At 45.2% G+C, this 22,358-nt stretch overlaps 1 protein-coding gene across 1 annotated transcript in view; it reads left to right on the forward strand.

Annotated features, from left to right (window-relative positions):
- Positions 1-6,288: 6,288 nt before the first annotated feature.
- The window catches only part of LOC149351358 (short transient receptor potential channel 4-associated protein-like), a 55,324-nt gene continuing 39,254 nt past the window's right edge, over positions 6,289-22,358 (forward strand). The window contains exons 1-8 of the mRNA XM_089580710.1: positions 6,289-6,500; positions 12,103-12,252; positions 16,707-16,829; positions 17,007-17,067; positions 17,167-17,234; positions 18,155-18,308; positions 19,976-20,086; positions 22,074-22,136. Of these exons, the coding sequence (XP_089436836.1) occupies positions 6,387-6,500; positions 12,103-12,252; positions 16,707-16,829; positions 17,007-17,067; positions 17,167-17,234; positions 18,155-18,308; positions 19,976-20,086; positions 22,074-22,136 (844 nt within the window). The 5' untranslated portion in view covers positions 6,289-6,386. The remainder of the gene's footprint in view (positions 6,501-12,102; positions 12,253-16,706; positions 16,830-17,006; positions 17,068-17,166; positions 17,235-18,154; positions 18,309-19,975; positions 20,087-22,073; positions 22,137-22,358) is intronic.

The raw sequence follows: 22,358 nt of genomic DNA on the forward strand, positions 1-22,358 counted from the left end.
CCTTCACTGAGTCCGCAGCCCACACCTAGCAACAGCATTCTCAATCGGTGCTCGAAGGACTGTGCACACAAATTTTATTGCGTGTTTTCTTCTTTCAAACAATGACTTAAATATTAGGATACCTGGATCATTACGCGGTATTCGCCTACGGCCGCTGAATAATTTAGAAAAGAATTTATTCTCACATGCTGTTTCGGTTTCATCAACCGAGAAATGTGACTTGCAGTTGGACTGTCACGTGAGGCGTGCAAACCTGTGATATACCCAGGCAGCACAACATTGGCCGAACGTCGGGCAAGTGTTGGCAAAACTTGGCACGAACATCGGTCCAACACTGGCATTTGGGCCGAGCGCTACCACTTTACACATTGGCCCTACTTTCATGCCAGTTTTGGGCCAACGCTCGGCCGATCAAGCGGCCAACGCAGTCCCGATGTTCGTTCTGCAGCATGGGCCAGCAAAGGTCTCGCACTGGCATCCAACTTTCAAACATTGGTAGCCAACTTTCAAACATTGGTAGCCAGCTTTCGAATAATGGTTTCCAGCTTTCGAATAATGGCATCCAGCTTTCCAATAATGATTTCCAGCTTTCCAATAATGGTTTCCAGCTTTCGAATAATGGCATCCAGCTTTCGAACGCTGGCACATGCAATTAACCCACTCGCCAATGACCGGCACTGTGGATGGATGTGTATACATACCATTCTACCTAGCAAATATTCATAAATGAGGGTGCGAAAGAATTCCAGAAAAAAGACCCGTTTATTGCTTTGAGTTACAAGAATCACGCTTCTAGCGCACACAGGATGGTTTGCGCTACCACCAGCCACCGTGGGGAGTAAAGAAAGGGGGCCCAAGAGCATGGTGGCAGAGGTTGTGGGAAAACAATTTATTTTCAAGTTTGGTGCGTGCCGATCAGGTTGGACAAAGCATCTCGGCAAGCTGCTGCGGCATGGCTAAGGCATCCATAAAGCGCTCAACGGAGCTGTCCTCCAGTGAACTGACCAGTCATATCCGAAGTAATCGTTGCACTCCACTTGCAAGGGGGCTGCTGGACTGCATTCAAACAAATTCCTCGTCCAGTTCTTGCACGATGGCCTCACGAAGCGCCAAGCCTGCAAAGAGATGCATGATGTCATGGTAAGTTGAATTATGGCCACCACAGAACAAAAACAAAAATGATTAAATAACACGGAATTTTGTGAAACACAGTCATCGTGAAGACACTAGCAACATATTTTACAGGATAATTTTTAATTTATTCTTAAGAACCAGCTCCACATTAGTTGCACAAAGTGGAATTTAATTTACTAAACTTCCCTTATACCAAATGGTTTAATTTAGTTTAATGCGTCGTGTCGCACTCCCAGTAAATATATTCAATGCGAGATAAGCAAATTAATGTGATATTGAAAACAGATTAATGTATTATTTTGTTTTAATATCATAACTCGTATCTCTAAATTGCGAGCTAATTTTTTATTCAAGTAAATATGCACAGGTTGTAGCGTCTCTTCCACATGAACGTCAAAACAACATGTTTGATTAGTTTTATTTAATGGGGTTAAAATGCGGCTTGCGATTTTTGACGAAATACGCTGAACGCAAGGATCTCAGGGCACCTTTGTTTTACCTTAGTTGCTTCGCATGCATGGTATAATTGGATTCGAAACTGCAACTTGAAAACCACACAAAAATACCAGTCTGATAGTCCAGAGTAATGCCCTTTTTTCATTGCGAGAGAACTTGGGCAAAAGCTTTAACCAGAAATTGCGGATTTTCTATTGAGTCTGCAAGTGTAGAAGGCAAAAGGAACACTACGGAAGTATTACACATATCCTTACCAACTAGTCTGCAGTGGAAAATTAATTAAGCGGTTCTGATTTCCGTCGTGCATAAGCGGTAAAGGACATATTCCCGAATGCATCCTATCTCAAGTCATATGAGTTCAAACCCGCTGTTAGCCAAAGTAGTGAATCTTTAGTGAGTTCATCTCACCAAAGACGAAAAATTAAATTCTCACCATTCGGCCACAATTACACTGCGCACGACGTCAAGCAAGCCATTTCGCAATGAGAGTAGGTACACAGAAGTCGTCCTCGTGCTTTTTGGCTCGCTCTCTTCTCCTGCCGAAAAAATAAAGGCGCATGTAGTCAAAGCAACATTTACTACAAAAACCACTTTAACTTCCAGACGTATATCAAGATAAAAGAGTTTTAGTACTTACAAATAAGATCTTGCAGGCGGTACGAACAGCGTCGGAGCTCTCCTAATATATGAGTGTGGCTTTTCGCGTCCACAGACTATGAACGGGGCTAGCTCGAGTGTGCATGCATTTTCGTCGCGTTGGTTGTGCACGTGGTTGAGCTCCGCCGTGCAGTCAAGAATGTCTTATTGTGATGAGTCGGGCGGTTCCAAGACGAGCAGTCGAGACGATGGTGGTGGTGGGGGGGGGGGGGGGGGGGTCCTTTACACATGTTTTGTGTTTCCGAGAAAAGTCCTCGAGCTGAAAGGTGGAGACAGGGAGGTGGAGGAACAGCGAAGAGCGTAGCTGCGCGCGAGGGAAAACAGCTTTTAGAAAGTGACAACCAAAAAGAAAAAATAGCGCTTCACGGGGTGGGGGGTTAGCCCGTTACCTGGAAAAGGGCACGGCCGGGAGAACAGGTGGGGAGATATTGGACTTGAAGACTTGAAAGAGAGAGGGAAAGAGGCCAAAACACGTGAAAAGAGTTTGGAATTTTTGGAGAATGAGTCACATGGCCACAGGCAGTACAGAAAGCAATATCCAATTATTGGCCCAGCAGCCTTTCGGTAGACGCATTGTGAGGCAACCCAAGGGCAGCTTTATACGCCTGCCTAATCATAGCCTCCACCTTGCCTTTTTCCGTTGCGTCCAACTTCAAATAAGGCGTCGCATACACTATTCTACTGAGCACAAACGCCTGCACTAGCTTACACAAGTCCTTTTCCTTAACACTTCTCTTACGATTGGCGATCCTCCTGATTAGCCGCACGGTAGCATTGACCGTGTTTTTAAACCTTTGCAAGGACTCGCTATTCTTCCTGTTAGTCTGCAGATACATACCCAGAATCCTGATCGGTTGGACCTCAGCGACCGGTACTCCCCCCACTTTCACCTCTAAAGGTGGTGGCGGCACATAGTGCCTCGCGTGTATCCCTCTTGGTTTATCCCTCAGCACAAAAAGCTCGGACTTGGGCTGAGAGCACGAGAGTCCTGCTTCCCCTGCTAGCTCTTCCACAATATCCACCGCCTGCTGTAGAGTTTCTTCCAATTGTGCGTCACTGCCTCTTGTTACCCATAGAGTAATGTCATCCGCATAAAATGTATGTTTAAGTCCCGATATCCCTTGCAGCTTGGGTGGTATCTTGATCAAGGCGAGATTAAATAGGAACGGCGATAATACCGACTCTTGCGGTGTCCCCCTGCCCCCCAATGGGATGGGATTCGATTTCATTTCTCCGACTACAATATCCGCAGTTCTACCCTCCAGAAACGATTTGATGTACCAGAAGGTTCTACCCCCCGGTCCTATGTCCGATAGGTTCCTCAATATTGCCTCATGGGTAACATTGTCAAAGACCTTAGTTAGGTCGAGCCCCAAGATAGCCTTGGTGCCCGTGCCGTACCCAGGATCAACCACGTCTTTCTTGAGCTGTATCCTGACGTCCTGCGTTGATAAATTAGCCCTGAAGCCAATCATTGTTGCAGGTATCAACTCCTTGTCCTCTACATAACCCTGAAGCCTGTTCAGGACCACATGCTCCATCAATTTGGCCAAGCACGACGTTAGCGAGATGGGACGCAGATTCTCAAATGCGAGCTTCTTCCCTGCTTTCGGAATAAATGTAATCCTAGCATGTTTCCACTGTGACGGAATCTCCCCGGCCGCCCAATATTTATTCATCAAATTCGTGAGCACTGACTTGAAATCCAGGTTCCTCAGCATTTTATTAGGTCCGGACCCGCTGCTTACGTGGTACGAAGCTGGCCCATTGCAAACTCCACCTCCGCCACCGTAAAGTCTGCATCTAATTCAAGGTTTTCCTCTCCCGAGTAATCCGGCAAGCAAGAAACCGCCCGCCTCTCCGTTTATGTAACGACTTCGGAGTTCATGTATAAATTCCCCAATCGTGCCTATACCGATGCACTAACCTAGCCATTTGCCCCTTCTGCGCAGATTTGGTTGCCGCCGGGTCTAAAAGGTGCCTCAACAACTGCCATGTTTTTTTGTATCCGAACTGCCCATTCATCCGGTCACAAATCTGCCCCCACTGTTTGCACTGCAACTCCAATGTGTAGGTTTCGATTTCTCGTTCTAGCTGCCATCTTCCTACGGAGGACACCATTATGCCTGTTTCCTCCACCTCCGAAGGAGACTCGCATGTTCTTCCCACATGTGTAACAATCTAGAATCAGCCGTAAAGCCCTCCTCCTCCATCGAAACCTCTTCTGTGGTGTACTCTTCAGGGCCTGCTTGAGTGTCTCAACCCAGGCTCCTAAGTCCTCGATTTCCCCGTTCACTGTGTCAATCCTGAATTTGCGAAATCGTTCCCAGTCCGTCACTCGAGTTCCTTTCACCGTGTCTTTGTGCTTAGCAGCGCTAAATATCGTGGAAAGGATATAGTGATCACTTCCCAGTGGCTTACCCACTTTGCATCCCTGATACCATTCACAAATGTGAGGTCTGGAGAGGAGTCTACGCTCACGCTGTTGCCTATCCTCGTATATATGAGCTAGTGTGTTGTTCAAGATCGTCCATCGCATGTCCTGGGCAACCTGCTAAAGCTTATTTCCCTTCGAGCTGGCTCGGATGTAGCCCCACTCCGGATGAGGTGCATTGAAATCTCCCACCACGATGAGTTGAGACCTAGCCGCTAGCCGTTGCGTCTTTATCAGGAGGTCTGGCAAGCCCACCCCCTTATCTTTTGGAGAAGAGTATACATTAGGAACAAAGAGACTCTTATCGTCCTTTCTTTTGGGCAAAATCTCCAGCAGGACGTAGTCCTCCCTGCTGTTATCTATGGTATGCTGAATCACTGTGGTGTTGCGATGGACTAGCACGGCCGTGAAGACGTTCGATACGCCCCCTCGATCAATCTCTGGTGGTGTAAATGTCTTAAATCCCGGTAATTTTACCGAGCCGCTAGCCTCCTGCAAAGCTATAATGTCTGGCTTACTATCCAGATTTTGTATGTGCAACTGCAGGTTCCCCCGCTTGCGACGGAAGCCCTGCAGTTCCACTGCCAAACCTCAATTTGCTGGCGAGGGGCCATTGTGAGGCACTAGGTTCACTAACATCGGCTCTTGGCCGACTACGGGAGGCAATCTAACCTCTAGCATAGCATTTAGCTGTTTAAACGTGCCCATTACATGGGTCTGGAAGCCCCGCAAGTCATTGGTGAAGGCATCAAGACGCTCCTCAATGTTGCCTAGTCTAGCTTCGATCCTGTCGACCCGACCTTCCAACCTATCCTGTCTTTCTTCCAGTTTTCCTACTCTCTCCGCAAGGGTAAGCATGTCCCTCCTAAGACTAGTGACTTTGCTGTGGCGTGTCCGCCGCCGAAGTTCCGAAGTTTCTTCTACTCTCTTTGCATGAGCTCCCTCATCTGCCGGCGGTGGCCTTTTGACCGTCCCCCGATTCCCCACTTTCTCCACTTCCATAGCTGTGCTATCGTCCACGCGAGAAGAGTTTGCCTGCGCCGCTTTCTGTGGGGCCTGGGCGAACGGCGTCTGTACCCTTTCTACTCTCCCTTTCTACTCTGCCGGTTTTAAGCGCGCGTTCCAACTCTGCCATCCTAGCTTCCATCTTTTTGATAGTTTCGGCTTGCTGCAGCACCTGCCTTTGTAGCTCCTTCTCTCGAGCAGTTTCATGTTGGGAGCCCGCGTTGGGCCAGCTCACCTTTTTCCTCGTGCCACTTGGACTTCTTCCATGACCGACAAGACTTTAATTTTACGGTACTAACTGCAACGAAACCGAAACTATGTTTAATTGACAAGCTTGTGACGCAGCCTAAAAGACACACATGCATGCAGACGCGATACTGAACGTGATACTTCGTAAAACACGCCGTCCAACCCAACGTTAATGGAGTTTAGTTCCGTTAACGTTGGTCCAACCACCTCGGAAGCACTGCGCCCCGTCGGCTCTTAGAGCGAGTGCACCATCTATGGCGGCGCCTAATCACGTGATCGCAACTGGCCAATAGGCGGCGTGGCGGCAAAGAGAAAACAGCTGCGGTACTTTCAGAGTTCCAGTGACTAACGTCTTCCTTGTTTTCTGCTTCGGTCGTAGCTCGCTCGCTCGGCACGTTCGGCTCGTGTGTTCGCTGCGTCGCGTGCCGCGCAGAGGATGTAGACTGCAGAAATGGCGTGCCTTCGGTACTTTCAGCGTCGGGCCTCTTCCAAGGACCTGAAAGCGACGGCTTACTTCACTCTACACAGGGAGATATGCGAGCAGGTCCTCATCACCTCAAGCAAGGTAACGAAAGGTTTACAGGGGGAAAGAGCATGGCTTTAAGCCTAAGCATACTCCTTCAATGGTGGTTGTACTGCATTCGAACTTTTAATTATTGGCGTCTAATTCACGGCATAATACATTTATCAGTTCTGAGGATAGCTCGAGGAGAGATCCTTTGAATAAAGGGATCACGGAATATCTTTTGAATGATTTGAGCATTGTCACTGGTCTTGCAGATGAGGAGATTCTGTCACAAGCGCGTTTGCATTACTCGGTGTCGAAGAACCCATGAGAACCGTCTTGATCGACTGCCAAGCTTGCAGGGTAGCAAAATTGACTATATAAGCCTTTTGACTTAAGCGAGCTCTATCTTCGAAATCAAAGCAGCCGGTTTTTATTTCTGTAGTGCTGCTTCATTTCATTGCCACTGCATGCATGTGATGGCCATTCGGCTCTTTTGCATTTCCAATACGTTTGAATGATCTGTTCAATATCAACTCAGTAGATAAGGCATTGTGGGAAACTGCAGTGGACCAGTAGTTGTGGTGGACAGCAACGGTCCACCGCAATTCTTACTACACGTAATACTGAATAATGACGCGAGTGCACCGATTCAGGAGTGAACGCAATCATTTTCGCACAGTGTATGTACCGTCCTAATTGTCAAAGGTAACCAGGCTGCATGCTTCGCTTCTCTAAGCTTTTATAGTGGAGCCCTTGTGGCTTTCCTAAAGATCAAAACGTGTTGGAAGGCAAGAAGACCCCCAGTCCTTACCTTTAACGACCATTTCAGCTTCAGGGAAGCTGTAAGGGCTCCACTGTACGAGCTAGAAGCAAACCATGCAGCCTGGTTACTTTTGACAAAGACTGTACGTGATGCAATCATTGAGTGGATCCATTGGTTTTGTAACGCTACCAGCTAAGATTTTTTTTTGTGTGTGTGTGCGGTCTACCACGTAATCATTTTTCGCTTCACATTAGTATGTAGCCAAAACTCTGTGGCTGTAACTTTCATAGTTAATTATTCTCATACTGCTCAATTTGTGATTTGATGCCTGTTGCTATTTCCATGAAGAAAGTTTAAGTTTGGGTTTACCGTCACTAAGTCTGCAGAATAATAGTGTGTGACCATGAGCAGCATTCTCGGAAGCATGGCATAAAAAGAAGAGGGCATACTTGCTAAAAATGTGTAACAGGAGTAGGTGTGAGCTTAAACTGAGTTCCTGCAGTCGAAATTGTTTGAAAGCAGTATGTTTGTAAAGGTGACTTGCCGCCATTGCTTATCATACCTGTTTGAGCACCAGGCGAAAAATTAGTTTCTCAATCACCTGTTAGTAGGGTCTTCGTGTGCTAGTAAGCAATTCATTTAAACATGAGTTACAGTAGATGTTGTGTTTGAAACTGAAGTATCCAGAGATCTTTAGCGAGCCGCCGCGGTGGCTCAGTGGTTATGGCACTCGGCTGCTGACCCAAAAGACTGCCGCGGTGGTCGAATTTTGATGGAGGCGAAATTCTAGAGGCCCGTGTACTGTGCGATGTCAGTGCACGTTGAACCCCAGGTGGTCGAAATTTCCGGAGCCCTTCACTACGGCGTCCCTCATAGCCTGAGTCACTTTGGGACATTAAACCCCATAAACTAAACTAAACCAAACCAGATTTCTTTAGCAGACAAAAATAGTAGAACACATTTTAGAATGTGTTTCTGCATGGTATGCAGACTTGCCGTGTAGGTTATTTGGCATCATAAAAACTAAGGAATTAAATTAAACAAGAACTCCTGATACAGAACATAAGGAAAAAGAAAGAATATAGACCACCAAGATGACAACATACGGGGTGCCACATCAAATTATACTAAGGTCTGCACAAAAGTCATTAAGCATAAATCAGTCATCCTCTTTGTGGGCTGCATGGGTAAAGAAATTGCAGATTGGGCTCGAATGGAACATGCATATGTCTGTAATATGACACTGTAATGATAGGTGTGGGGTGCGATCACCAGTGGGTGCCGGGGGCGATATGCTTGGGAAATGGGTCTTGACTCCCCCTTGAGTACGTGAAAACACCTTGTGCTGTGGTCCTCTTTGGCCACAGGTGCCCTTGCCTTGAACATTCATCATCATCATGTAACGTTAGGTGTATTTGCCGACAGTGTGAAAGTTGTAGTCGACTTACCTTTTTTTTTCAGCTGATATGGGTATGCTGAAGTCAAAAGTAGCAATAGCTTGAAGTCTGTCTGCATATTTTCATATTCAGATGTGCTGTGTTCCGGCCGAAGAGTGATATATTTATTGGTTCTCTTTGAAGTGTTATTTCCATTGATATCAATGGTTGAAAATTTTTTTTTTAAATATTCATCTTTTATACTGGTTGTATGCATTTCCATTCAGCTGTGGTGCAGCACTGTGGTACTCTGATGCTGGTTGCTATACTTGTGTATGCTGCAAGCAAACTCTGGCACTGTCAGTCATTCTTTGCTAGTCACAGCTTAATTTCCACATGGGCACTGTGTTTGTGGGAAGTTTGGCAGGGAGTTCCGACTAGAACTGAATGCTATAGCTACATGCAGCTAAGTCGTGAATCATGTGGTTTGTAATGGTCAGTATCATGGTTTACAGTTACTCGAACGGATTGAAAAAAGTGGCAGAGTGATGAAACTTTGCTGCAGGTTAGATGCTTTCAAAACAGAAGCTTGGAGGATGATCAAAGACAGTGGCATTTCTGTCAGTGGAAGGCCGTCTGGTTGCACCACATTCGCAACTCAGTGCTGCTCTACTGCGTCGGGAGGGGTGCTGGGTGCCATCTGTTTTCTAATGGTGCAAGCTTTCCTTGGCCTAATGCTTGGCTTTCTCTGGAGAAAAGGGGTCTTTGGCCCCACCTCATGCAGCCCAAACACATTAGCCATGGCGCCCTTTGGCCAAGGTGCCCTTGTGCCATTAAAAATCTCATACCGGGTCTGTGGTGTGCACTTATGTACTTATGCTGAACATTTGATTCCCATGCTATGTGACATGTGAGTTCAAATAAAATGGCCTGTGTACTTATGACCTTCTTCGTGATGGTGCAGGGCAACCAGAATTGCTTAAGTAAGAGGATGTCATCTCATCTTGTCTTGTGTTGGAGCTAGAAATAAAATTTTTTCGGAGTTGCTGTGATCCAGGCAGCATTTTTTTTATGTAAACAGTGCAGAATCTGTCTGCAGCAAGGCAATGGTCCATAGTCATGAGTTAGGGTTGCAGTGGTGCACTTCTTTGCATGATTGGCCATCATGACACCCTGTGACCACTTTCTAAGTAAAAGATATGGTCCCATGTGGGAGCAAGTGTCCACTATTTTGATCATGCATGTGTTGTGTTCGTAGAGGACTTCCCAATCAGTTGCAGGAGCCTTGTAGTCAGCAGCTTTTCTCAATGCAACTTGCTTGCACAGAACTAGTAGCGGGTCATCAAGGGGCAAATTTTTAATCATTGCAGTCTTCTCTTGACTGGTGTGAGCAGCCGTGAAATGGGCTGCTTACATTTGGGTAGCCGCATACCTGCCCATTTCTTCTGTTCCGGCAGAAACAGAAAAGGTGTGGCATTGTGTGAAAGCACATTTAGTTGCCTCTTGCAGATGAGCCTAACAAAGACCAACTGTGAAATGGTGTGTAACTCCACTAGGTTTGTTCTGCCGGCTAGGAAATCACTTCAGCAGACTAATTTGCCATTTTTGTTTTTGTTTTATTTGCTGTTAACCTCACTTCTGCAATGCGACCACCTTTCATGTGCACGTAATGGCGCGTCATGATGTGATGCAAAATGTGCTAGCCCAGTATAGTGCAGTGCAGTGCAGAGGGACCTCTCCCCTACATATTTCTCTAACAGTAGATTTACTAAATCTTCAATGGAATGTGTAGTTCAGCTAAAAAATCGCCATGGCATCAGTCATTTCAGCAAACACCAGGATACACTTATACAGATCACACATTGCACACCATGTAAAATCCTCGATGGGCGAAACACCATAATGTAAATGCTTGGCCTTAGGTAAATCCTACACTTGATGAAGTGTTATTGCATCTCTGGGCAGCCAAAAATATGAAGTACATCTACAGCATGTTTCATTTGTTAATTGCTGTACTGGATATGCGCTTGTCCCATCTTTGTTTTTTGCTCGCGACCCATGAAAGTGTGCTGAAATACACCACAGAAATATCCAGCACTATACTGCATAAGCAAAGCCTTAATACTGGTTCCTAGTAATCAAGTTGCTTGCTTACCGACCTGCATGCAAGTTCCAAAACTTTCGGTGGATCACATGTTTTTATGCATTCGAATGCTTGAAAGAGTAAGTGAATAAAAGCATTTAGGCACCATGTTTGCAGTTTACTGCAAACATGGAGGAGGTTCTTTCCTTCCTCCATGACTCCAAGCCAGACCCACGTTATTTAGTTTCCCGAGTGATGGCATGACGGCGTGTACGTGCAGCTCAAAACAATAAACGTGGAACGATACACTTGCAAATCCAGCAGTCAGAGGAAAATGTAGATACAAGGTCATAAAACGGCGCCCTCGCATGCGGCCCGGTTGAGTAGCATCAAAAGATCAGCCAGTGGTTTGGTAGTTTTAGCACAACGCACGCTCCAGAGGTTACGGGCTCTTGCAGCCGCTCATACGGGAAAGTGACCGCCGGCGCAAGCGGGCCAGGTAAACGGCACGCAATTGGCGTTTCTTTACTGGGACCAATTTACAAACGAATTACTGACTTTTAACACCACTCACTCATCTTTCGTAGCTGCACGTGACGATGCGGCTGCGCCCACGCCGATCTTTTGTAGCCTCCTCTGTGCGCGCGTGCATGCTGGTGTGCTAGTGCAGCAGGAAGCACAAAATATGCCAGTAAAAGTTTTTAACTCGAAAGCGTTATGGATCTTGTGAGCTGGAAAAGCCAGTGTCGTCGCCACGGTTTCATCGCGTCGTTAATACACGAAAAATCCCAGGAGCAGTAGTGACGGAGGCCTTGCCCAGCTTTTACTCCCGGCAGTACATACTGTTTTGCCAACGCGCTTAACCGGCTCCCCCTCCCCGCACGCGGCTGCTGATTTTAGCGGCGGCCGGATAAAATAAGGCTTTTTTATATATATATATATATATATATATATATATATATAAAAACCCGGCAATATATTAGGGGTGTGCGAATTCCGCAAGTAAATACAGTATTTTAGGACAATGTTTGACAGTGGGTTGTTGCCTCTTCTAGTCCTTAACAGCTTTTGCGCAGATTTTTGACGTCTATAGTAAGGTACTTGAACCTGCTAATGCAGGACAGCACTTTTAAATTTCCTTAGCTCTTCACCCCGGCATCCCTCATAGCCCGAGTCGCTCTGGAATGTTAAACCTCCATAAACCATAAACCTTCCTATGTTTTAATTTATTGTACTCACTTTGGCATCATACCAGCATAGTGCAAAAGAGCTGAATGCTGGGCTTGTTTTGTGTGAAAGAAAATGTAAAATTTGAATTGCATTCATTACACTTCTGGGATCTTTTCTTTTTCATTCCCTGTAAATTTTGGATCAGCTGTTTGTCCATTTAATTTATTTGCGTGGCAAGCATTAAGTGTGTGCTTCTCTTGTTTTCAGCCACCACAGAAGCTACTGCTGGCTCTGCAGGCAGAGTTGGCGATTCCGGAGCATGGTTCTCTTCATGCACGGTTGCAGGTTCTTGATCGCCTGTCAGTGTCCTTTTGCCCTAGTGAAGAACTCTACCAGGAGGCCTTAAACATCCTTCTGGTCAGTTACACCAAAACTCCATTTTGTTAGTGCTTTTTTTTTCTCTCTCTGCTGTGACTGTTGACGTGCTGTCTTTTAAGCAGCCTTTTCTCTTACTATGTACAGTTCAGTAAACTTTTATCAACGCATGATGGGACCTTGCAAATCTGGTCAGCATTTTAAAACTTTACTTTAACATCGAGTGCCTTTATCGTGAAGACTTTTGAAATTTTTCTCGCCTCAACCGCTGGCTCGTTTACGCTGAAACTGCACGCAGAACTTGGGTATTGCGGTAGCCTTTGTTTTGTAGTAAGTTTGTCTACAGCACTTACCTGGTTCAGCCGCGCATGATGCAAACCCATAATTTTCTGCCTTGAAATCGACGAACCAAAAGCCAACTCTGTGTTTTCGTAGAAGGGCGTTAGTGGTGCCACCTGTTGTTTGCATAGGAAAGTTCCACGACTCAAAGGGAGCCGAGGTCAGAATTACAGGCTGCGCAGGTCCTTTGATGGGGCCACTACTGCCCTTCGCGGCAGTCCGGCGTTGGTGGCTTTGTTTTTCGATCTTGGCACAGATGATTACAGAGTTGCGTCGTCTTTCGCGGCTAAATCAAGTAAGTGTCATTGTAAAACTTTCTACAAGACAAAAGTTACCACAATATGCAAGCTCTGTGCTCAATTTACCGCAAACGAGCCAGAGGTTGAGGCGGGAAAATTTCTTGAAGTCTTCACGTTAAAGATGCACTATACTGTATATCATCAGGCTGTGTAAATCCATAGAGGCATTATCATAGATGTGCCCAGGACTGTCCGTAAAGGGCGATGGGGCAGAGTTCAAGGTAGTGCCTGTTCATGTGTTCTGGGTAGCAGGTGATAATATGGTACAAAATCTGTGCCCCCATTCCCTATGTCTATTAAGAGGACAACCACTCCACCCACCCCCCCCACCCACCCTCTGTGCACACCTATGGGTGTGTTATCAGTGAACTAGTAATGAGGTGAGCCCAGATCGGGAAGATTCAGGAAGTAGATTGTTAAATATCTCGCGCAGCATTTGTGGTCAGACATTCCATTGTGGTCTTTAGCCTTTTTGCGACAGTAGCTCTTTAGTCACGTGTGTTGTTTGCCATATGTTTGCTCTACACTACTCACAGCCTTGAAGCTTTTAAAAAAGGTATCGCTTAAAGAACAGAATCTGCTTACTTACATACAAAAAGCTGTTGCACTTGGCAGGCTGGAAGGGAATTGAAAATTTATTTGAGTTATAGCGAATTCTAATAAAAGGGAGCTCTTTTTAATTTAATACACTTGATGCGGACGGGACCAAAGCATGATTTTAAATAGGGCAAAAGTTCGAATTAAGGTGAATTTATGGCTCAGTGGTTATGGTGCTCAGCTGCTGATCCGAAAGATGCTTGTTCGATCCTGGCTGCAGCGGTCTTATTTCGATGGAGGCGAAATGCTAGAGGCTCGTGTACTGTGCGATATTGGTGCACGTTAAAGAACCCCAGGTGGTCTAAATTATCCAGAGCCCTCGGCTACGACATCCCTCATAGCCAGGGTCTCTTTGGGGTGTTAAAACCCCATAAAACGTAACTCGTTAGATTGAATTAACGAGAGGCTACTGTACGTTCATGTTGCATTGCAAGAGCTCCCTTTTAACAAAGGGGGGCAAGACAGCTAAACAGTCCTTAAGCTGCTCAGCTTATCAAAGTTCAGATCAATAGACGACTTTAAAGGGCATCTAGAGTAGTTTCAAGGAGGAAGTTTAGCCTTTCGTGTGTATGGGGCGCCATGGGTCCTTCATGGGCTTGAAAATGAAGTGCCCATAGTTGGTCAAAAAGTAGTAGGGTTTTAATGTAGTTGACCAAGTAGGTGCATGAAAGCATGTGTTTATTCTTCGCCTCTTCTTTCTGGCATCTCTATTCTTCGCCTCTTCTTTCTGGCATCTGCCTGCGCACGCAACCGTGTTTCTTGTTCTTCATCTCCACACCATCTCTCCACTCGGTGGCAGCTGATGCGGCACCCTCTTCCCATTGGCTACAGCTGGCGCGATGCTCCTCCGAACTTACCTGAGTTACTCCAAGGCTTCACGCAAGATTCTTTGTTGGGTTTGACCCCATTAAGTAGTGCTTTCGCACTAAAAGACAGTCTCAAGCTTGTGGCTATGAAGTGCCCAAGCAGTGCTTCATTGGCAGATGAGTTAGGCCATAGATGAGTTGTGCAAATGAGTTAGGCCATGGTTCTAGAATCTCGGTTTCTGTAAGGGTGACAGGTTTCCACTTGGCAAAGTAGTTCCCTTGTATCTACAGTGGTCACATGCTGGAGAATGAGCCATTCCAGTAAGATAAGAATAAGTATTCGTGAATACCAATACCAACCACAGGTGGCACAACAGTGTTGCTTTGCCATGTGGGAGGCTGCACACAGTACCTGGACTCTCTAGGAAGAGTCAAGGTTATGCAGGTGTTGGCCATAGTTTCCCTCTATAAGGTCTATATCACGTTGCAGGCAAGCATGTGAAGCTCCCTTGTGACATCAACTTTTGACAGTGAAATGCAGACATGTCATGCTGTCACACGAGCCTGACCAAGCAGCTGTGTCAGCAAGGCCTTTGCCAATAATGTTGCCGTGACCCAGTAGCCAGTGGAAAGTGACGTCAGGACTTTTCCAAATTCACAATGGTGCATTTGTATGATCTTTGCGACTGTCTATTCATGACCTCCATAGCTTAAGGCAGTTGGCAACTATAGAGGGGCAGCTTTTTAATTGCAGAATACAGGCCATCTTTGAGGCAATTGTTATGGGACGTAATGGACGGCGATTCCCCCTCATTTTCATCTCATCATTTTTGTTATCAGATGAGTAATGTTATAGTACTTTGTAAACTTTTTCAAGAAGTGTTACTTGTAGGCTGAAGCTTTCTCTCTCAAACAACCCATCTTTACATGGCAGGTCCGTGAGGACACTTGCTTCTCTGCAGATTTGCAGGCATACTAGTGCTGCCATAAGCTAGCCAGCCTTTCACTTGAGGAGCGCAAGTTCAGAGTTGACTTGCACCTGTTGCAGAGCCACATGGAACATGCTAACTTGAAAAGAGTATAGGCCCTGTAACATGCTGATGCAGCTAGCTTGTGGTGCCAGATTCAGGCAATCCCAGCAATCTTGCTTCACTTGTACTTGTTGTGAAAGCCTGTTCTGTTCGGTGTCATAACAGCCATGCATGGGCTGCAAAGAGTTCATGACTGCTGCTGACAGTGTCAACATCTATGAATACTTGGTTGCAGTGTAGTAAGCAGGCAAGCTTACTGCACTGGCAATTTCAGGGGAAAGAAATTCACATAATGCATAGTTGCTCAAGCAAATTATGTTCTACCTTATGAACTAGCAGCCAGTGTTGTTACAAAAGAATCAACTCAAGGACCTGGCTGGATATTGTGTGTACATGTCAGCACTTAAACAGTAGTGTATGCAAACTGGTTCTTTTCCCCTGCAGGCTGGATGTGTTTTAATCAGTTACAGCCTTTAAGGGCTACAGCAGGTGCTCCATGCAAGGTGTCTATGCTAAGCAGCAAGTTGCCGTGTGGTGGTTTAGCAGCATCATTTGTTAAGATGAGTTGTGTCCGGTCTCGTTTATATGAATATTAGTGTTGCAGAAGTGGCCCAAAATAAGCTGGAATACAATGGGAACTATAGCATACTATGAGTACATGGCAATTTCTTCTATGTACTAGTGGTGCTTTCTACCAAAGTGCTGGTGCAGCTACGTAACATCTGCAGTGTGCCGAGGGGTAGTACTGACTTAATAAATTTGCAGTCATCTTCACTGCATGCTTAATGACAAACTTCTGCCACTGGTGCTTCCAAATTTAGTTATTTTGATTGCACTGGTCATCAGACTTGGCACGTAGTCTGCATGCTTCTGCCACGTTTATTTATTGGCTGAAGGTTTGAAGTAGCCACCCTCAATAAAAAAATGCACCATAGATGCATTAGTAGCTCAAGTAAGAAATGCCAGGGGCACGTTTATTGGTTGGGGAGGGGGGTCATCACCCTCTTAAGAGAGAGATTAGAAAGAAATGCATGGGTCAAACGGGACTGCCCTGACCCCTCCAAGAGTGATCCATAAATCTGCCCATGTTCGACACATCGCGTTAACTTTGATATGCTTTGTAAAAATAGATGCCATTAAGGTGCTGTTAAGTGTATGTACAGGACATACCATGGATTATTTTGACTCTGGTATCAGCCATATCCCTTAATGCCTATCACTGAGTGAGCACATGATGGTAATTGGTATAATGCTGATTTAAACCCCTTGAAAACAGATATTGCGAACAGTATGCATTTTTCATAGTTCAAAGTCTCGCACTCATGGCTCCCACCCCTTGTGAACAAGTTGTGAGAGAGAATATCGACATTATTTTGTCTCTGTTTGGTGCAGAGTTGTATGAATTGAATTAATCTTTCACACAGGGGATGCAGCAAAAACTCCAGTACCAATCCCACCTGAACTCATCAGCTGACATCACTGATGGCTCCGACTCAAGCCACCCGGAAGCCGTTATGAAGATGCTTGGGCAATTCAATGGCATTGAGGTGACAAAGCTTTCACCACGGTGTGAAATAACATTTTCTGTCTCACAAAAGTGCATTCAGCAGGCTGATGCAGTGTAGGTAGTGTTGCTTGATGTTCTGGTCCCAGTAAGGTAGCAGAAGCTGATGAAATTAAGGATTTAGAATGCTGTTATTCTTACATAGCTGATGGTTTTGCAGATCTTGGTACGGATTGTGATGCAGTTCAGCTTACTGCCATGGGAAACGGCCAGCAAGCATGGTGAGCCCTTCAGTGTGTTAAACTTGAGGCACTGCTACTTTTCTGTGTGGTGAAATGTTCTGGTTCATATTCCCCTTTCCCCCCTTTTTTTTCTTTCAGCTAAAAATTCACAGTACCTTGTTCTTCAAAGCCTTTGCGTTGAAGTTCTACACCGGCTGTGTGTAGATGTAAGTGTGCTCATTAGCCATACAGTTCTTGATCTGCATGAAGGAATGAATTATTTTAAAAGAATACTCATTGACCTCAACATGGGTGCTAATCTGGAGCCTTGGTCTGTTTTAGGAACCATGATTGCAAAAATATCTCCCAATGTTCTTGGGACATGGGAGCTGCAAAAAGCTGAATTTTCCCACAGTCTAGAAATGGTGCCCTCTTAATGAAGCTTAAGTGTTACGTGAATTCTTGTAGGCAACTAGACATACTGTAAACGACTTATTTTTTGCGAGCTCACAATTTTGTGAATGCAGCTAAAGTCACTATTCAGGGATATTTTATTGACAACTGGATTTCGCGAAGCAGAAGTGGCAGACACTTGTGTTCCTTTCTTTCGTGAGGGACAGTTTCACAGTGGTACGCTACACTTATACAGCAGTCATTCGAACATAGGCAAGGTACAGTGGGCGTAATGTTGGATATATGAGCTACCGTGATGAAGCCCATTGTCGTGCCATGACTCACTAAAAGGTACAGGGAACTCAAAGGGCACGAAGACACTGCAGAATGGATACTGTATGCCAGGGATTGTAATATAACTATCTTTGAGTAAATGTGAATTCCTCTTTGGAAGCATTACTTTATATCAAATACATATTGAAGGCAGGTGCAACATAGCTTTGGTTTTGCTGCTTGGTGTGAAGTTGTACGGCCTTCTTGGAATGAAATCAGCAGTTGCTTCAGTAACGTGAGAAGCACAAAAGATCTGTTTGAAAATTCTGTTGGAAGAGAAAAAAAGGGCTTCAAAACATCAAGCTTTCAAAGCTTTTGAAGCAAGTGCACAGTACATAAAATTGTCATTAGGGTTCCTTAAATAGTGCTCTGTATCTAGAAAGTCAGAAGTTGCTCTTCAGCCGTTGTGGTTTTTTTGCAGGATGCAAATGTGGCTCGGGAGCTGTGTAATAAAGAAGGGCTTTTCCAAGGACTGCTGTCTTTGCTGCAGTTTGGTGAAACCTGCCTAGTTGCATGTGACCTGATAGAATGCCTCTTGCTTTCCCGCCGGGATGTCCTCAACCTCACCACCATACGTAAGCATGTTTATGTTCTTAAAACTAGTCTGCTTAGTTTTGCTTTAGCAAGACGAACTGGCTTTTTTAAGTTTCTAAGCGCAAGTGATGCCATATAGCGAGGAGGATATTTTTAAATGCACATGTGACCTGCTGTGAGGTGGTAGCCGTTCCTGTAGTTCTAGTATGTAGTTAAAATTATAAGTAAAGTGATCTTTTTGTAAGTGTGGAGTGCATATTTCTTGACACCTGGCAGGGTAGCATTTGTCTGCAAATGTGCACAGCATGCTTCTGCTACTGCTTCTCTCATTAAGGGGACATGCACGTGAAAAAACTGCGATTTTCACCTAAAACTTGCTTTTCTAGTTTTTTGCTTGTTTTATTATGTGTAAGCCTTCCTCTTCATGTCATGCAACTTAAGTGTCGAATATAAAAGTGAAATTACTAAAAAATGTGATGTAAACACTCTAAGTAACCAAAAAGAGCAGGCTTGAGCTATTTTCATGGCGGTAACAGATATGATTAGTGGCGTTTCTCACTATTGTGGCATAGTAGGTCGGTAGAGGAAGCCTCCTGTCAGATGCATCCTTCGACAATTTCATACTCGAAAAATAAATTTGGAACCACTGTTTTCGTGTCACCTGGAGCTGCATCACCACTGTCTCTTATAATAACTTGAAACAAATTTTTCTTTGTTTATCATTTTCATGCAGCCTCGGTGCTTTTGCACAACATTGTTGCACTTAAGCTTGTTGCATCACCATGAAATTTGATCATGGTGATGTGCCCCCCACCCCCTGCTACGCTTGCTTTCTTTTGGAATCCATTTCGTTACTCTTAGGACCATCGTATGTTACCCTTAAGGACCTCTTGCCTTGGCATTACATGCTCTGCCCAAGCCCATTTCTTTCCCTTGATCTCGACTAGGATGTTACAACCTGTGTTTGATCCCTGACCCCCTCTGCCCTCTTCCTGTCTCATGTTACAACTATCATTTTCTTTCCATAGCTCACTGCGCTGGCCTTAAGTTGAACCCTTTTCGTTAGCCTCCACATTTCGGCCCCATAGATGGGTATCGGCAAGATACAGCTGTTATAAACTTTTCCCTTGAGGAATATTAGTAAACTGCCATTGCATCTGCCAAAATGAAATTTGATATGTATATGCATGAGTATAAGAGTATAGCACATTCTGCATACAGTAAAGTATTCAGAATGCGCTATACTCTTATTGCAGTTTATCGTTTTGAATAGGATTCAGATTTGTTACTACCATTGTTGTGTCATCAAAAAGAGTCGTTCTGAAGAGTATTAATTTTTAAAACATTCTGAGTTTTATACATGGCACACTTTTTTTCTCATTGCATAATGGGAATAAGAGAGCAAAATGGTATATATTTTTCAGTGCTGTCGTATGTCTGTACAGATGACAAATAGATGCACAAAAAACCTCCCTATATTTTGAATGCATGACTTCCAAAAATTGAACCAAGCGAGATGGGCTCAAATGGACAATTAAAAAAAAAAACTGCAAAGATCTCTCAGCTGTGAAATTTTTAGCCACCTGGCACAAATATTAACAAAAATGCTTTGTTCTGGGGCATGTCCCCTTAAACATCTCATGTAGCTAAATCCATTTTTGTTGTTGTATATTCTGACACTCTTTCTGGTTTCTTTTATTCCCTGTAGCCAGCATTACCAGTTTGATTGGAAATATGAATGATATTCAGCTGGCTAATTTCTGCAAGGTTCTGGCTATCAGCTTGTCAGACTTAGATGTCTATGAGCACAAGACATCACGTAAGTTAGAATTTTTTTATTGTTGTTTAGTGGCCATGTTTTTCTTATTCTTTGTTGCTGTGGTTTCTTTTTTTCATGTGGATAAAACAATTTTCTCGTGCATATGCTACAAAGACAGTAGTTAGTATGTAGAGCCCTGCGTTTTTAATTTTATTACATGAGATTTACCGTAAAAACCCACGTATAATACGAACCCGAATATAATACGAGGCTAAGTTTTAGAGACGCGAAATGGGAAAAAAAAGTTTCACCCGCATATAATACGAGTAACACAAGCTCATAGAAAACATTTAAGGCGCGGTTATACTCCGACGTAGCGCGCGCGCGCGGCACGGCGACGTCACGTCAGCGAAACGCGACCCTCTATACTCCAGTGGCGCCCGATCGCCAGCGTGTTCGGCGGCTTCCGGCGCGGTCTGACGGCGCCCGGCACGGAATGCAGCCGGCTGCATTTCGCGCGGGCCGTGCTGAGAGCGCGCCGAAGCCGCCCACCCAGAATGCACCGCGCGCGCCTCCCACGCCACTCCTCCCCTCTACCCCCTTCGCCACTCGCCTCCTCTCCCAGCCGGTTTGCGAACGAAGAACGTTCTGCGCATGCGCTGCCTCGCGTCGGAGCAGCTGGACTGTAGAGCTCCCGAACTGCGCCTGGCGTATTGTCGCCGATCTGACGTATCCGACCACAACCGGCTCTCGCCCGCGCGCCGAGAACGTCGGAGCACGTGCGTTGCCAACAGGCGCACGACACACCGCGACCCCCCTGCGCACCCAACGGATCAACAAAGAAACGACGTCGTGACGTTGTTTGTCGAGAGTAACGAAGCCAAGCCGTAGCCACGTTGCAAAAACGAAAGCAAAACTTCGAGCAACTTCGAAAATTTTTGTTCGGATCCGCAAATAGTACGAGGCGGAAATTTAGGACGCTAATTATGGGAAAAAAACCTCGTATTATACGCGGGTTTTTACGGTAGGTCTAGAGAGGGGAGTAGGTGCAATTTTCCTAGCTGCATTGTGAAGGAGAAAGTAAAATGTGAGAGTAATTGTGTTCAAATGTTCAACATTTTTCCCCTCTTTTTGGTAGGGGTCATTGTTCAGTTCGTTCCTTATGCTTGCACTTTTTTTTTCTTTTTTCACTCTCTGGATCGAAAAAGGTGCACACTGCTTGTTTGTTCATTGTACTGTCAGTCATTAATGTTAGTACTGATATTAAATGTGATGCTAATTAAACGTAGTGGCCATGATAATGTTAGTACTGACATTAAATGTGATGTAGTGGCCATGATTAGTGCTACCTTGCTGCATTAGGACCTCCTTGGACGTGCCAATGACCTCTGAAACAGTGATTGTGATTGGCTGGCTGATGCTGGCTGCCATTGGTGCAGGTTTGCTCAAAGATCTGAAAAGTGAAACCGAAACTGAGCAGTCGGACTGTTCTTGTAGGCGGGGTCGTCAATTTCTCGTCGCGTCTACCGTTACACACCGCTGAGAGAGTTGTACCTGCCGTTAGCAGCTGGGTGGCATGGATTTCACGTTTTCAGGTTTCGCGCAGGGCTATTTCAACAGTCTCATGCCATGCCCATCATACCTGGACTCAGCCTCTCTTCGGGAGCCCGTTCGAATTGACCATTGCGAGACCCGTAATGTCTGAATTAACAAGTGTACGAAGCCATAGACTTGCATGGGTGTTGACCTGGACTAAGTCGGCAGTTCCGAATTAATGGGGGTCAAATTGACAAGCTTTTGCTGTAATAGCATGACATGCTGATGGCTGAGTAAATATGAATACAGAAACAGGTGCATAACAACTGCTGAGAAATGTTGGACAGTGTTTTAGACACTGTTGTGCAAAAAGTGCGTCTGCAGGCATCAGTTGTGAACCCAGTGATCATCTTGTGCAACTACTTTTGGTGGAGCTCAGGTGTGTGAGCTTACTCATTCATGCCTCTGCTCTCTCTCTTTCCTTATTATTATTATTTTTTTTTTTTGACAGTGTATGCACAATGCAAGGAGAAGAACCGCAACAACTTTTCCTGTGTTCGGGATATCAACCAAGGTACAAAATGTCATTTTTGCTTATGGCCTGCATGCTGCTAATGCGTGTGCAACAATAGCAGCCTTGTTCTCGACTCCTGGAAATGAAACAGCGTGGTTAACCCTTTAAGTCTTTATGGTGATCTCAACTCATCACGATTGATTGCCACACTTTTTCGTTTACGTCGAGCTCTCCTCATCATGGGTATTTCACTTTCTGAATGGCTTTTGACGGACAGAGGCC

Source organism: Amblyomma mixtum, chromosome 3 (genome assembly GCF_055824585.1).
Source record: "Amblyomma mixtum isolate Tamu chromosome 3, ASM5582458v1, whole genome shotgun sequence".
Taxonomy (NCBI): Eukaryota; Metazoa; Arthropoda; class Arachnida; order Ixodida; family Ixodidae; genus Amblyomma; species Amblyomma mixtum.